Genomic DNA, 16,271 nt, shown 5'->3' on the forward strand with positions numbered 1-16,271 from the left:
CGTGCGCCTCGCTGAAATCGTCTCAGGTGTCTCGGGCCACCGGGACAGGGTACGCGTGTGCCCGTCAGCGGGGTACGTGCCAGTTCAGTAACAACAGTCATACGTATTTTAAGGCTAGCGTGTGTGTCTGTCAAACTCAAAGCGCGTCTGCCCACGCTTCTCGGGCCAGCGGGTGGATGTTTGCGTCGCATGACCCGCGTGTGCTGGAGTAGCTTGTGCGCCTGTCCTCCTGCTGTTACGTACCACAGGGTGCTCTGAGCGTACCTGTGCCGTCTCAAGCCACTCTGCCTGTGCAGTTCTGTCTGACGGCGACAGCCCCAAAGGCCTCAGAGCAACGTCGGTCTGGCGGCGACAGCCACAAAGGCCTCAGAGCAACGTCGGTCTGGCGGCGACAGCCACAAAGGCCTCAGAGCAACGTCGGTCTGGCGGCGACAGCCCCAAAGGCCTCAGAGCAACGTCGGTCTGGCGGCGACAGCCCCAAAGGCCTCAGAGCAACGTCGGTTTGGCGGCGACAGCCCCAAAGGCCTCAGAGCAACGTCGGTCTGGCGGCGACAGCCCCAAAGGCCTCAGAGCAACGTCGGTCTGGCGGCGGCAGCCCCAAAGGCCTCAGAGCAACGTCGGTCTGGCGGCGGCAGCCCCAAAGGCCTCAGAGCAACGTCGGTCTGGCGGCGGCAGCCCCAAAGGCCTCAGAGCAATGTCGGTCTGGCAGCAGCAGCGGCAGCGGCCGTGCCCGTCTTCCTCAGGCCAGCGTCTGCCTGGCAGCGACGCGGGCTCACGGGGCGCGGGGCCCTGCGCGCGTCTCACGGCGGCACAGCCCCCGCGCCCGGGACCAGGGCGCAGGCGAAGCGCCTGCGACAGCGTGACGCAACCTCCCCGCCGCTCGCGCCTCTCACAGGGACAGCCCCGCACCTGTGGGCAGCGCGTGTCTGTACGTCCCCGTGATGCGGCCCGCGGGCCTCAGGCCACCGCGACACCCCCAGGCCCCGGACCCCTGTGCCGCGGCTGTCAGGCGGCCGCACGTCAGGGCCCCGTGTCAGTGACACAGCCGCACGCCTCAGACCAGCGCACGAGCGCGCCTCACGCTGACACAGCCCCGCGTGACCCAGCGCAACGTCCGCGCGTCTGTCTGTCTGTCTGTGCCACAGGCCTGGCTGCCTCAGAGCAGCCCGCCTGAGGGTGACGCAGGCCCACGCCCCGCTGAGGCGCCCCCGTCACAGGCGTGACGCAGGAGTGCGCGTGCCTCAGAGTGCCACAGCCCCGGCGCCTCGGAGCTCGGTGTGCGCGCGTGTGTGTGAGGCGACTGCGCGTGCGCGCTTGCGAGGCGACCGCGCGCGGGTGTGGAGAGCGCGGCTGCGCGTGTGCGAGGGCGAGCGCGCGCGGGGCGGCGGCGGCGGCCGGCGGCCGTTGGGGAGCGGGAGGCGCACGTCAGCGCGCCGCGCGGGGCGGGCGGCGGCGGCGCCGTTAAAGGCCGGCGGCGCGGCGCGGCGCGGGCAGCGCGCAGGGGCTGGGCTCGGCGCCGGCGGCGGAGCGCGGCAGAGCGAGGCGGCGGCTCCAGCCACCCTCCCGGCCACCATGTCGGGCACCCGAGCGTCCAACGACCGCAGCAGCCACCCCGGCGGCGGGCTGAAGCGGGCGCGCAGCGAGCCGGGCGGCAACAAAGTGACGGTGGTGCTGGGGGCGCAGTGGGGGGACGAAGGCAAGGGCAAGGTGGTCGACCTGCTGGCCACCGAGTCGGACATCGTGTGCCGGTGCCAGGTGGGTGCCGGGCCGGGCCGGCTCTGCCCTGCTCGCCGCTTCCCCGCCCTGCGCTTCGTGCTCTCCTCGGGCCCCACTTCGCCCCCGCTCCCCTCGCCCGGCGCCCTCCCTCCCTCGCGGGTCCCCTCTCCCCCCACCATGCTGCTCTCCCTCTCCCCCCAGCCCTGGCTCCCTCCGCCTGCCCGCATCTTCCGCCGCCCCTCGCGGCTTTCTTCCTCCTCTCCCCGCTCCTTGCTCCCCGTCTCCCGAACGAGCCCCGCTGGGCAGCCAGTGCCCCCCCAACCCTCCCCGGCTGCGCCTCGAAATGCCACTCGGAAAGAAAAAGCCCTGAACTATAAATATAAATAGCTGACCCTTCACGATAAGCGACACGAGATCCCGAGGTGCCGGCGGCGGGGGGGCCGGGGCCGGCTGCCCGGGGCGGGGTTGCCGTGGGAAGCGAAGCCCCAGGGCCTCGGGTGGGGGCCGTGGCTTGCGGGCTCCTAAGGCTGCGTCAGGGCCTTGGTGTCTCCGGGCGTGTTGCTCCTCCGGGGAAAAAAAAAGGTTTATGAGCCGGCTTGAAGGCCAGCTGCTAATAAACCTCATGAGTTTTTCCGAAGTTTTACTGTGGGGGCTTTTTTTGGGTAGGCAGGTTGCGTTCCCTGCAAAACGCCTGGAAGTTTATTCTAAAAAATATTTTAAAATGGAAAAAAAAGCCCAGTTATGTAAAAGTACGAGCTTTAAACAGTTCGATGAAAACGGGAAACATCTTATATGGCTTTGCTTATATGTATTTTTGAATGGAATATAATGCAAGGATTCTTAAAACGATCTATTTGCCCAGTATAAACTAAGTTAGACAAAAACGTAATAGTAATAACTTAAAAGAACTGTTTTCAAACATTAATTATGAACATATTAGACCAATACAGATAATAATCTGTTCAGTCATCCTTGCAAACTGTATGACCGCATTAATAATTAGGCAGCTTAGTCCGGCTCAGCTGGTAGGTACCATGAAATTTATTCTGCTTTAAAATGCATCATAACTACTGAAAAGCTACAGATATCCTTGAATCTGAGGTGATAAATCCAAGGATGTTTGTGTAATTAAGTATATTATGTAAATAAATGTTGTCATGTGAGTTAAATATTTAGAAGGTGGAGGAAGTATTTTCGATGGGACATTAAACTCCCAAGATCTTGAATCGCTTTGGGGAAAAGTTTCTGTGCAAAAGTTAGCTAATGAATACGTATTATCCGGACTGTAGCTACTTTTCCACCTTATTTTTCCCTCCTCCCCCTGTAAACTGTTACTAGGAATTTAAACACAGGTCTTATAAGTGCTTTGGTGAGAAAAATTTAGAAGTTTTAGCCGAGGAGCAGCATTTCATATAGGGCCCAGTCAACCAGTGCTCTCTCATGGGCTTACCGTTACTACTGCAACAAGTCATATTGGTTCTTTTTAAACCCACTTTTGAGGGATGCCCTGAGGCTGCTTTCAAGAGGGATTTGCTGTCTGTCCAGAGAGCTAATTTGCAAGCATGGCCCCCAGGTGCAGCCTCAGAATACCCTTTGAAGGATACAGAACTCTGCATGCGTGAGTGAGCATGCCAGAAGGGTTAGTGTGCTAACAACAGGCTAGATGGCTTAGATGGTTTAATATGCTGCTGGGCACATCTAGATCATCTTTCTGTAGCCTGCTGATGAGACTGGGATGGATGGAAGGCAGGTGGATCTAGAATTGCTCTGGACTCTTTTCAGAATAGTGTGCACCGATACATGCGCACACATGCTGTGCATATGAGACTACAGTAGGGTTAGTAATACACTGATTTAATGAAGTGTCTTCAGGATTACAGTCTAGGGAAGAATATAAAACATTTGAAAGAGAAAATATGAGTAATGATTTACTTTTGAGTAGCAAAAATTACACAACTTCAGTGAGAATTGGGGTTGTTTATTACTTAAGTGGTTTTTTTGCACATTTGGCAATTTTGAGGATCTTTTTAAAAAGATGCCATTTTAATAATTTAATATTGCATACTTTCAAAGCCGGTCATGCAAGTAGATAACGGTGTGTGATTTTTGCCTCTGTTAGAACTCAGATGGGACTGTTAAGGTTTAGTAAAGATACGCACATATGTGCGTGTGAACAGTACTGGTGAGTTCTCTCAGTGTGATAATGGTAGGTCATTAACTTATAGGTGTAATCAGTTTGAGAGGGGCTGCATTAATGCTGTGTACTTGCCATGAAAAACGTCAGTGTTTGGACCAGAATCTTGCTTGCTTCATATTCCTCCTAGAAACTAAGAAAAACTTTCTTGGTGTAATAGCACTTGTGTACCAGAAGAGATTGTTTAAACAAGAAACACAGGAGGTCTTCTTTGTGAGAGACTTTAGAGAAGATGTCAGAAAAATTTCCATCAGGAATTTTTTTGTGTTTTAGAATGTGATGATTGACAAGGTTATTTCCTGTCCACTCCATTTGCTGAGACATTGATGGAAATGGTGTTCAACACCTTGTTTTAGTCCTCAGTGAAATGAAATCAGGGAAAACGAGAAAATGAGTGTCTGAAAGGGGGATGTTTATGTCTTTTAAAACAATGTCTCAACTAGATTAATTCTTCATTGTGGTAGGATACCCTTTGAGATAATACTTAAAACGTGGGATTGTCATCCGTCCGCCCCTCCCCCATCCCAATCCCACCCCCCCCCCCCGAATTTCAGAGCCAAATTTGAGTTTGAACAGCTTTCTCAAAATAGTAGTTCCTTAATATTTCCATGAAAGGCAAAAATTTTCATTAAATGTTTCTCAGGTATTTTTAGTGTGTGGATTTTCCGAGGAAAAAAAATCTGTGACAGCTAGATTGCTACAGAGGAAGTGAAATTATATTTCCTGGGATACTGGAAAGGAAGGCAAGCAGGCAAATGGGAATAGGAAGTCCTTCACAGGCACAAGGAAAGCTTCAAAATATGTTAAATAAAAATTCTGCATTAAAACCCCAGCCTCTTTAATTTTCCTGAGCTTTCAGAATTCAATCTCACATGAATTGAAGAGTCTCAATTTGTTGATCATGTTGTTTCAGTCTTTCTCAGTACTTAGATTATACACAGTCTGTAAGTCCAAACAAATTAGGTACACACTGTAATTCACTTAATTTTTCACATTAGTGACGTTGAAATGTGTGACATAATTTAAATATGAAATCTTAGCTCACCTGAAGTAATTATTTCATTTCATTGGCATACTTGAAGCATTCTTTAAGGGTAAAAGATCTCTGGATATTCTCGTAGGTGGTGCTAAACAAAACTTTTCATGTGCTGCTTTCATTAAAATACTAGATGCACTGGCACACATACCCATATAAACAAGCAGAAAAGGTATTTCAAATAAATTAATAACAACAGGCAGTTTAGGGCTGTTAAGGAACTGAGTAGGTTTGTCGAAGTTCAGGTTATTAATGGAGAACATGAAGAACATTTTTCCTCTAAATTGCTCTTTCAGCAACCAAAGGCATTCAGAAGCAGAACGATAAGAGTCTAATATTTATTCCGTATTGTGGCCTCCTGGGGCATAGATCTGTCACATTATGCTGTGCAATACTTTTAATCCCTGGTATATTTTCAGGGAAGGATACAGTCAAAGAGTTCAACTGCACATTTCATTGTGAGGTTTCTTTTAAAAACAGGTTGTGTGTGTTTGTTTAAAGCTTCTAATTGATAGAGCATCAGACATAAAGAGGGAGGTTCACTTTTTACCTAGCCTCTTAGCACGTTGTCACAGAACAAGAAGTCCTAATGTAAGCTTAAGTAATTTGGATACATGTAACATACTAATGAAGAGAGGTTTGGCATTGTTTAAAATGTGGCTTCAGATTGTGATTTCTTCAGTGGCAGCTCTCACTCCAGCTATATGTTTCCTCACATCACCTCATATGTTGTTGTGGGGCTGCTTTCAAAACTGGAGCTTGTGTCTGGTTTTACATACCTGGATTTTAATTAGATAATTTCTCGGATCTGGTTTGGACATGATCAAACAAACGGTCAACTATCACAACTGCTGAGGTGTTGCACCTCCAGAGGCACTGTTTAAATTAGATCTGTTCCCAAAAAGTCGTATATAGAACTGCTGTAGTAAGTTCACAGTTAGCTGAGGGCAGCTGGTGGTCATACAGTTCTGGCTGTTTCCTTAAGCTGAGATCATGTAAGGTACACTTGTAATAATAACTTTTCACTGAACATATTTACTGTACAGTTCTGTGTGGGTGTAAATGCAAAGGGAAATAGTGTGCACTGTCATATATGGCAGGAGAAGTACCAGGCATCTTTGCCAATAATGGTAAGTTACTCATGAGACACTTTCTCTTTTATAATTTAGGTGTGTGCCAGGAATGTCTAGGATTTCGTGTTGTAATGGAGAGTAAACAATTCTGCCTTTCCTGATGAAGTTTCCTTGTGCAATAAATTGTTTTCAACAAATCGTCCAAAAGCACTGTAGGAAAATGCCCCATAAACAATTTGGAAAAAAAAAATTTGAAGGGGAGGAAAGAGAAGAAGGCTTTCCAAAAGCTCAATGTGAAAGATACAAAAAATATTGCTAGTAAATTAGTAGAGCCCCTGTGATAATAATCATTACCTGCAGTGGGTTTGATCTCCGTTACTGAATAGTTTGGTCAAACAGTTGCAGCACAAACGCATGTCTTCATACCAAAACCAGTGACAATGATTCAGCAGCAGGGATTAGTCCAAGACAGTTTTTAAGATTTTTCAAGCCTTCATTTGGCACTGTTGTTCCAGTGCTGCCCATGACAATGCTGGATGAGTCAGATCTGTGACACTTCAGCCTTCTGGAATTTTGGAAACAATCTGCCTGATGTTATCAGCATTCCCTTAAGAACTGGCATTGAAGAAAAAACACCAAATTGTAAGAATGTGATTGCAATAAGAAGAGGTGTTACTAGATTTCTTGAGCTTCTCATATTAATGTGCTTTTATTTTTCACTAAATATGCAGTCACTTTTTAAAACATTTCCTCTGTCCAAGTCAGTATGCCTTCAAGTTAAGAATTGCTTTGGTTTTAAAAAGGGATTGTCTGATCTTTTGAGACAGATGGACAAAAATTATAGTTGATGTTAATACTGAAGAAGAGCTGAGGAGGTTGAAAAAGGAACCAGAAAAACTTGCTGTTAAGGTCTTTTGTGGTTGAGTAGTTTGCGATCATTTGGACCAAAGAGATTTAACCAAGTCATACACCAAGGACATGGAATGGCTAGTTTTCTTCATGTAGTGGATGTTAAAAAATAGAATTGAGAGGGGCTAACCAGTAAGAAAAGCCTAGCAGTGTTTTGGGTTTGAGATACCATTGCAACATTAGAGAACAATCTAGGAAAGGGTGAAGGCACGTGCCCAACCTTTACGATACGGATACTGTTGCATATTATTGCTAGTTTCCTTATTTCCTTGTTCAAGTGTTTTAATGAATGCAAAGTAAATACCATATATATTAGAAATGGTACTGTGAGAATGCAGAGGAATATAATGTGGGCAAGTGATCGAATAATAAAACCCAAATGTGGCAGAAATTCCAGACAAGAAGTTTTTCTCAGTGGTTTAGGCGCGAGGCAGGGCCATTTCCTTTGTTCCCCTGTTGTGCTGCGGGCATGGCAGGGCAAAGCAGCCCCATGTTGTTGTGACTGTCCCTATTGATCATGGGCTGCTGCAACTGTTTGCAACGGGGATTAGATTAGGGCAGTTTTATGCGATGATTACGTGGAGTTACAGGGACTTGTTGGCTACTGTTTTTCTCTGTGTGTAGGTATCATGTGTTGCTCTCCTTTTGAGTGAGATTTAACCCTGATAGTTAGTATAATTTCTCCCTACAGGATAAAGTAGCATGTAAAGACTTTAATCTCGTAATGATTTAGTGCTTGATGATCTTCAGTGAAGAGATTGATGACCTTGGAGTCATGAGTGTGCAGTGACTGCAGGACCGTCGCTTTTGATTTGTCTAATGTTTGGGAAGGTTGATAATCCCATTTGCATGTACATGTACATTCATACAGGCATATTTCTTTCTAAGTATTTTTTTGCAAGGTTCCCTGCAAAAAGGCAAGCAGGTTTTATTTTGCTATTCAACACAGGAGAGGGTTCACTAAGTGCAAATGGTTTCCTTAGCTACAATAAAGAAGTCCACTCTTTCAAAATTGAAACCTTTTTATAGCACTCTGTCACTTACAGGGTATTTTATCCAAATTTTTTTTTCATTTTGCTAATACATACTTACATGCTACATTATAGCATTTTAGGCTTTAGAACAACATGGTAACATTGCTATTTTAAACTAGCCTCTCCTTTGGGCATCAGCAAGATCATCTCAGGACCACCAGGATTATAAATACTGTATGAGAAGGTCAGGTTTAAAGTTTCCAAATCTCCATAAGAAAGCAAGCTTAATTTTCAATCCCCTTTGTAAAGCCTGATAAATTTATTATCCTCTACAAGCATCAAAAGAAAGCAGCTGAAAATTAAGCTGAAATGACATCTGTTCTATTTCATTCCTGTTGTAACTCCACTAGCTGTTGTTAACTTGTTTACAGATATAAGAAAAGTTATGTTCATATCCTTGGATCATGTTACTTCCCACAGGGACATGACTACACTTCTTCAGATGAGAGCACTAAAGATGAGCAGACATGTCTAGGTTTTTCATGTTTGATTTCCTTTATTTTAGGATTCTGCTAACATCAGTCAGAATGCTTTCTCCACTATAGCATTTTCTATCAATATACCTTGAATTCATTATTTTCTTTAAATTTTCTTCTGGAGTTAAGTGTGTGTTTTGTTGTGGTGGTCTGTCATAGTAGATTGTTTCTATGTGGTTTGAAAAAACTTAAAATCAGTTTGAGAGAAAATTAAACTAGAGTTTCAGAGTGTCTAGTTTGCCTACACTGACTGCTATTTAAAACCTGAGTTGAATTAGACCTGGCTTTTCCAGTTGCATTTTTCAGATACTTAGGAACACCAAGATATCCATATAAGTTAGGGTCACTTTTCATTTGTAGTAAAGGAAAAATACTACATTAGTGGTGCAAAATATGATACAAGCTTCAGGTTTTGATATTTGTGCTAGAAATAATTCTGTATATTTTTTTTAAGAGGTCAGAAGTTTTGCTCAGCTCTTTTCAGGAGTGCTTGTGTTTATAAACATGCTAATCATCTCATTAGGCTTTAGAAGGTCTCCTTCCATGGGAATTCAGGAGTTTTTGAAAAGATCACTGTTTTTATTGGGAAGGTGGGATCCTGTGGATTTGTTCATTCTATGAGAGAGTGAGAAGGGACACAGCAGGAACACCCTTGAACAGATGCAGGAGTTGGACATATTCTCCGGGAAGAAGAGCAAGGCAAACTAGATTTGGCTGATGATGATTGGTGTCAGGAGATAAATACTTGCAATTCACTCCAGCTCTTTGTAACCACCATAGCTTTAAAAATCATTGCTCCCTCGGTTCTTCTGGTCTAAGTATACTTCTGATTATTCCCTAACCCAGCTCTTTCCAGGTTAAAAACAAACAAAAAGTTATGATCCACCTCTTGGAACGGAGTTGGGGTGAGTTGGGTGCTATCAGGCAATAGTTTAACTGGAAAAATTAGCAAGAAAAAAATTCCAGTAAAGGCAACTATAATAAGCACCTATGGCAGCAGCCTCCCAGTCGGAATGTACAGCACTTCCAGTCATCTGACAAAAGCTTTCACACACAGGTGATTTTGTGACGATGTGTCTAAGGGTCTGAGTGTTCAAAGCACTTAATGCATTGCATTTGTCTGTGTGTTGGATTTTTTTTTTTTTAAACCAGTGATGTTCTGAACTCATTTGCAATGGTGTAAATAAAGAGAAATACCATGAAAGGCAATGGATTTATATTATTGTAAAGTTCATGCCAAAGCCAGTTATGCTGGTAACACTTATAGCTACATTGATTCAAGTTAGTTCCAGGCAGTTGCTAATGTCAGTTAGAAATAGCTATCATTAAATTGTAAAGAGAAAGAGGAAACAATTTATGTAACAATAGTCCTTCTTGTTTATTCAGAATTGCATATGAAATGCCATAAATGGAAAAAAATTACTCAATCCAGATAAGACAACTGAAGTATTTTGTAGTCTGTTTCATAGTATGATGAAAAGTATTTGGCCTGCAGGTGCAGTTGAATTTCAGAAAATGTTTTGCTTCATTGATGGATGGAATTAGTAGAGCTGGGACACTTACAGTGAAAAGAGACAGATAGGAATCATAGCATTTGTTTTCAGATGCAGACTTCCCACACTGCTGGTTTGTAGCTGGTATTCTAATTCATACATTATAAATTTGTAGATTATAATGGGAGAGGGGATCATCTTGTAATCTTGTCCGAGTACCAAGGACACAGTATTCTAGTAGCAGTTGCACCGTTGCCAAAAGGAGAGGTAATACAATCTCTCTACTCCTACTTGATATTCCCATTTATACATGTGAAGTTTGCCTTAGGCATATCAGCCAGTACTGAAACTGTGTTCAGATACCTCTACATGCTTCCTAGCATAGATATCTCCCATCCAAAGTTTGGCCTACCTTTTTGTTTCCAATTCATTTATTCTAAACCTGGTCGTGACATTTGAGACATTCACTGCATATACCAGTCGGCTAAGGAGCTCAGGACTGCTGTGTCCTACTGGTACACCACTTAAACAATAGTTGTGGTGGCTGCAGATCTTCAACGAGTTTCTGTTTTTTCCCCATTGCACTGATTAACGTTGCTAACTGGAAGAGCGTGAGAACTGATTGCTATGGGACCCATCAGAAACATACCTGTTTCACCTTCATCCTATAGTTACAGTTTGGAACTATCAGGTTTTAAGGCATTTTATATGTGCTCTGGTGATTTTTTGATATCAGTCTAGTTTGTTAATCAAGTTATGTTTGGGCATTGTGGGGAGCACTGAGCAAATGAAAGATGCACTAACCAGTGGAAACCAGAAGAGCATCTGAAAACTCTTCCCACGTATGCAGAATGCAGACTCTTGCATGCTACCTGGCTGGCAAGAGCAGGCAGAAACGCATCTGAACATCAGGGCACATTTGATTCCTATTCGAACATGTATCATAAGGCTAGCTGGGAGGAAGGAGTTCCTGCTGCATGTACTGAACAGCCTTACTGCTGCTCTGAATAGAAATTCTGTTTCTACCTTGGGATGCTTCAGCTACAGACAATAGAAGAGATGATTTAAAAACAAAGCAACACAATACAGAATGAAACATCAGCCTTGAAATGGCTGAGTGCTTTGGAAGGTGGATTTGTTTCTTCACCTTAAGTTCTACTAACAAGATAAAGCCTATGTGTTCTCCTCTGCCAACCTGTTCATAATAATTATTAAATTCCCTGAAAGGTGGTATTTGTACAAGCATACAGTTGTTAACACTGGTAAATGGAATAGCTTCTCTATTTAGTGTATCAATGCAGTGCTTGTGTTTACATACTATAGAATAGTAATCAAAGTAGAATCATAGAATACTTTGGGTTGGAAGGGACCTTTAGAGGTCATCTAGCCCAGCCCCCCTGCAGCAAGCAGGGACAGCTTTAACCAGATCAGGTTGCTGAGAGCCCCGTCCAACCTGGCCTTGAAGGTTTCCAGGGATGCGGCCTCTACCACCTCTCTGGGCAACCCGTTCCAGTGCCTCACCACCCTCACTGTAAAAAATGTCTTCCTTATATCTGGTCTAAATCTACCCTCCTTCAGTTTCAAACCATTACTCCTTGCCCTGTCACAACAGGCCTTGCTAAAAAGATTGTCCCCATCTTTCCTATAGGCCCCCTTTCAGCACTGAAAGGCCGCAATAAGGTCTCCTTGCAGCCTTCTCTTCTCCAGGCTGAACAACCCCAACTCTCTCAGCCTGGCCTCGTAGGAGAGGGGCTCCAGCCCTCGGATCATTTTGGTGGCTCTCCTCTGGACCCGCTCCAAGAGGTCCATGTCCTTCTTGTGCTGAGGGCCCCAGAGCTGGACGCAGTGCTCCAGATGAAGTCTCACCAGAGCAGAGTAGAGGGGCAGAATCACCTCCCTCGACCTGCTGGCCACCCTGCTTTTGATGTAGCCCAGGATACGGTTGGCCACCTGGGCTGCAAGCGCACATTGCCGGCTCATGTGCAGTTTTTCATCTACCAGGACCCCCAAGTCCTTCTCTGCAGGACTGCTCTCAATCCCTTCATCCCCCAGCTTGTATCAATATCGGGGGTGGCCCTGACCCAGGTGCAGGACCTTGCACTTGGCCTTGTTGAACCTCATGAGGTTCACACAGGCCCACCTCTCCAGCTTGTGCAGGTCCCTTTGGGTGACATCTCGTCCTTCTGGCGTGTCAACTGCACCACTCCGCTTGGTGTCACCTTCAAACCTGGTGAGGGTGCAAGTACATCACTTCAGTGCAAGAATCCAATATCACAAATAAAGCACGTAAAAAGCTTGGAAAAGTATTTTCTTTTTAAATAATGTTCTTGAAAAAAACATTCAGATGTTTTATTAAGGCTTCTTAAGTCCCTTTAGCTTCTTCTGGTACTGGGACAACATGTAACTTCATACCTTGATTATTCGAATCTGAAAATATAGATTAAAATCTTCCAGAAAAGAATCTCATTTTTATTTGAGTCTAACTTAAACATTCTTTAAAAATAACTGAAAAACCAACCAACCAACAACAAAACCTCACCATATAGGATTACTCTGCTCTGAAAATAATGCCTAGTATGTTTCCTGTTGTTTAATTCTTGAAAGCAACATGTTGCAACTCTTTCCATTAGCTTACAGTCTGTTTTTCTAACCTGGAATGACAGGCATTTTAGGTTGTTAAATTTAAACCACATTGCTGGTGGTCTGCTGGATTTTAGAAGAAAGGCGGTATAACTTGAAGCACCACAAGGTAATAGAGCATTCCTTAGGCAAAATATATTGAAGTTATACATATTTAATGCTGTTAATAGAGCTGCAACTTCTAGTGCTTTCAAAGTTAATAAAAACTGATTTGTTAAGCAATGTAGGTACTTTCAAAAGGCTGAATACTAATTTTCCACTGCAGGCTATGAATGACTTCAGTTAAAGTTATTTTTTTCTTAGGTGCCTGATTTAAATGTGAAGAACTTTAACACCTACCAAATACTGTTAGAAACAAGCATTTTTCTGCTCTGAAACTTTCATATAGCTGATACGAAGAACAACAGCCATGGCTGAACAGTCAAAAAGTATTACTGTATCTAAGCAGTGCCTCAAAGGAAGGATTTTTGTGTGCTCTCTGGAGATGAGCTTCCTAAATGGTATTTAGGTCTTTTTATTACTATAGTAAGATATCTATCATGTTTTCTCTGCCATGCTTAGTACTTTCTAGTTCACAAGTCCCCTTTCATTGCTGCAGTTTGCTGTTAGCCCCAATCACCTGCACCTCGTAGGCTTCCTGCATTTGGTACAGTTTTAATAGAGTCACTAAAGATTAAATTGGCTTAACAGAAGGGACACAAGTGCTAGTGAGCATGTTGGAATCACTGCAGGAGCAGTAAGGAAGGTTTCAGGTTGAAGCGGATGCTAATGTTCAAGATGCTGCTGTCATCCCAGTTGCACTCTTAGCCTTTTGGAGCTTCAGTAGCTCCCCTAATGGTTCCTTCTTTGGAACAGAACTTCCCACACCGGAGTAGTTTCATGGGAATGCCCAGGCTTCCTAGATTTTGGAAGTGAATGCTAATTGTTATTTCTGGTCATACCATCATTTCGCAATACAGATGATGCCAAAGTGGCACTGGTGATTAACCTGTCAGAAGTTGTTGCCTTAATGTTCCCTTCCTTAGAGAAGTTTTTGAAGAACCACAAAAGAAGGCAGATACCATCTCTAGAGACCTAGGAAAGTGCAAATGATGAAAGATAAATAAAGTTCAGGTGAGATCAGTGGTGCACAGCAGAGATTCTGTGAGCTGGGTCTGTGTATTAAATGGCAGCTCATTATGCAGAGCTGCATTTGAAGCAAGGGCCAAGCAGAGAAACCAAAGATTTCTTGCTCCAAGGGGAAGCATCCTGAGAGTCCAGAGGATATTGTCACTAGGTGTGTTAGTGTTGACACCGCTTCAATGAAACACCATTTGAGGAAAAGAAGGGAGCTTACATGGTTGCAGTGTACCATGCACCTTCAATCATGTAATCTTCAGATTAAGCCCATACAAGCTTTTAGGTTCCCCTTATACTTCGTTAGCAAAATAAATGGCTCATATAGACTCTATATTGACTCTTAGAACTCAAATAAATTTAGAAAAGGAGTAGATATCTTTAATATCTGAGCCATTAGACTGCCAATATGCTGTTAGAATATCTATGAAACTGAACATGGAAATTACTGAGATGACCAGATAATAAATTGAAAGTATCTCATCAGACCAGTGGTATGTTTTGCAAGTTAGATCATGTCTGTTGGGCAATTCGATGCTCTGCTACCGATCTAATTATATTTGTAAAAATGTAATTAATTGAGCTGTAAAAATATACTCAGAAGACGCTTGTTTAGGAAACACAGACCAACCTGAGCAGTGCACGAAACCAGTTCTAGAGCTGTCAACATTAGCTTTAGATTAGAGAAGTGCTGTTTTATAAGGTCTGTCACTGAATTCCTGGTTTATGTTATCTGTCCAGAGGGACTGAAAGTGGATTCAGAGATTTTGGCAATTAAAGGATGTATCATATCTGCTGATGTTTCTGTGCTTCAGCATTCTTTTTATGTATGCCAGCTTTCACAGCTGATTGATTAATGTCCCCTTTTAAGCATTTGCTAAAGAAAGAAACAGCATTTGTCTGCGTATTAGTAGTTTCCAAAGTCACAAACTATATTTCATAAACATTCTCATACTGGTACATCCCACCTTCTGGAATTTTACGATACAGGAAAACACTTCTGACTATAATTTAAGAGTGCTGTTATCTCAGATTGTAAGTCCTCAAGCTGGATTTCATTTGTTCATGTTGATTAAGAAAAGCAGACTATAACTATACTGTTAGTGACAACAAATACTTTTGAAGGAGTGTGGTTCCGCATTTTCTCAGGAAACGTGAAAGCTGTTGTTTGTAGTAGAGATTAAGTCAGTGTTAAATGATGGAGTTCATTCCTTTAAAGTTTCCATCTTGCCATCATCTATAGGCAAGCAGAAAAGGAAAGCTGATGGTTTCAGAAGAAGTTACTAGCCTTTTTGTCAAGCCTGGTACCACTGTAATAAAATAAGCTAGTGTTTCAACCAGTGCAACTATCCAGTCTCAGACCTCTTAAATATCATGTAAAGGTGTCTCCTGCGTGATTTATTAGCCTGCTAGACAGTTCAGTACCTTGAACTAGATCCAGGTTCCTACAACTGGCTTATATACCCAGGACGGTTCTGCTTTCTTCAGGATTCTCCAGACAAGTTATAATTCTGCATTAGCAAGACGCTTGGGAGTCCTTCCCAGCCCAAGGATGAGCTACCCAGGAGTTTGCTACATAAAATGAAATTTTGCATGTACCAGTTTTCCCTGTTACAACTCGTATTCAGCTCTCCCTTAGCAGGTTATCTTTTTAAACTTCGTTGTTGAGCTCACGTCTTCCAAAACGTGATTACAACAAAACTCTTGTTGTATTTAAAAGCATATTTCTTAATGTTTCCCTCCATCCCACTGCTTAAAAAAGAACTTGAATTTTTTTATGACTTGTATCTTTTATTTTTTTTTAATGTTGGCGTTTCAGTGTATAATCACATTTTGAAAGGAATGTCAGTTGCTATTTTCCTGTATATTACATGCAAACATATGGGCAAACAAGCAAATGAAACTCTCAAGAACATGTGTTACATTGTTATAAATAACTATTCTTTCTTAGAGTACTCATGTACCAGCTCCTCTCATTCAGCCAACACTCTTCATTAATTGCAAATTACCAGTCACAGTCTTAGTTCTCTTTCCAGTACATGCACTCATTCCAGACACTTCTACATCATTCAGACCTCCTATCAAATCCACAAAGATTTGTCATCATTTTGGAAAATGGAAGGCCTGTAGTATTGTGGCAGACAAGTAGTCAGATTTCCCAGCCTTAAGGAGAAAAAGTTGTATCACCACAGAACAGCAACAAACATTGAGCCTGTCAAGAAAACTGGACATTTAATTTTCAGAACTTTGCTGCTTCAGTTCAAATCAGCTTGTGACCTTGATTTACTCACCTCTTCCCAAATTCATTGTTGTCTCATCATGCTCTTTTAAAGCCTTTTGGAAAAATCAGTTTCTCGAGGAAAATGCCAGCTTCCATTCTCAGGTCTGGTAGATGGTTGTATAAGGTATGAATTGTAGTAGACTTCATAAAGCTGCGGTGGTGTTAACTGGGAAGATCATCCCTTGAGAGGGAGATTCTGTGAAGCTGCAAAGACTGCACATGCTCCCAACTCTATACAGACCTTCCATCTTGAACACCTAGAGAAGCAGTAGCTGTTTGTGGGTGGGCAGGCAGGAAGAGCAT

At 43.5% G+C, this 16,271-nt stretch overlaps 1 protein-coding gene across 2 annotated transcripts in view; it reads left to right on the plus strand.

Annotated features, from left to right (window-relative positions):
- Nucleotides 1-1,572: 1,572 nt before the first annotated feature.
- Nucleotides 1,573-16,271, plus strand: part of ADSS1 (adenylosuccinate synthase 1) — a 28,545-nt gene continuing 13,846 nt past the window's right edge. For both annotated transcript variants that reach the window (XM_075712445.1, XM_075712446.1), the window contains exon 1: nt 1,573-1,755. In XM_075712445.1, coding sequence (XP_075568560.1) covers nt 1,573-1,755 — 183 coding nt within the window. The remainder of the gene's footprint in view (nt 1,756-16,271) is intronic.

The sequence above is a fragment of the Pelecanus crispus genome, chromosome 6 (assembly GCF_030463565.1).
Source record: "Pelecanus crispus isolate bPelCri1 chromosome 6, bPelCri1.pri, whole genome shotgun sequence".
In the NCBI taxonomy this organism is placed as follows: Eukaryota; Metazoa; Chordata; class Aves; order Pelecaniformes; family Pelecanidae; genus Pelecanus; species Pelecanus crispus.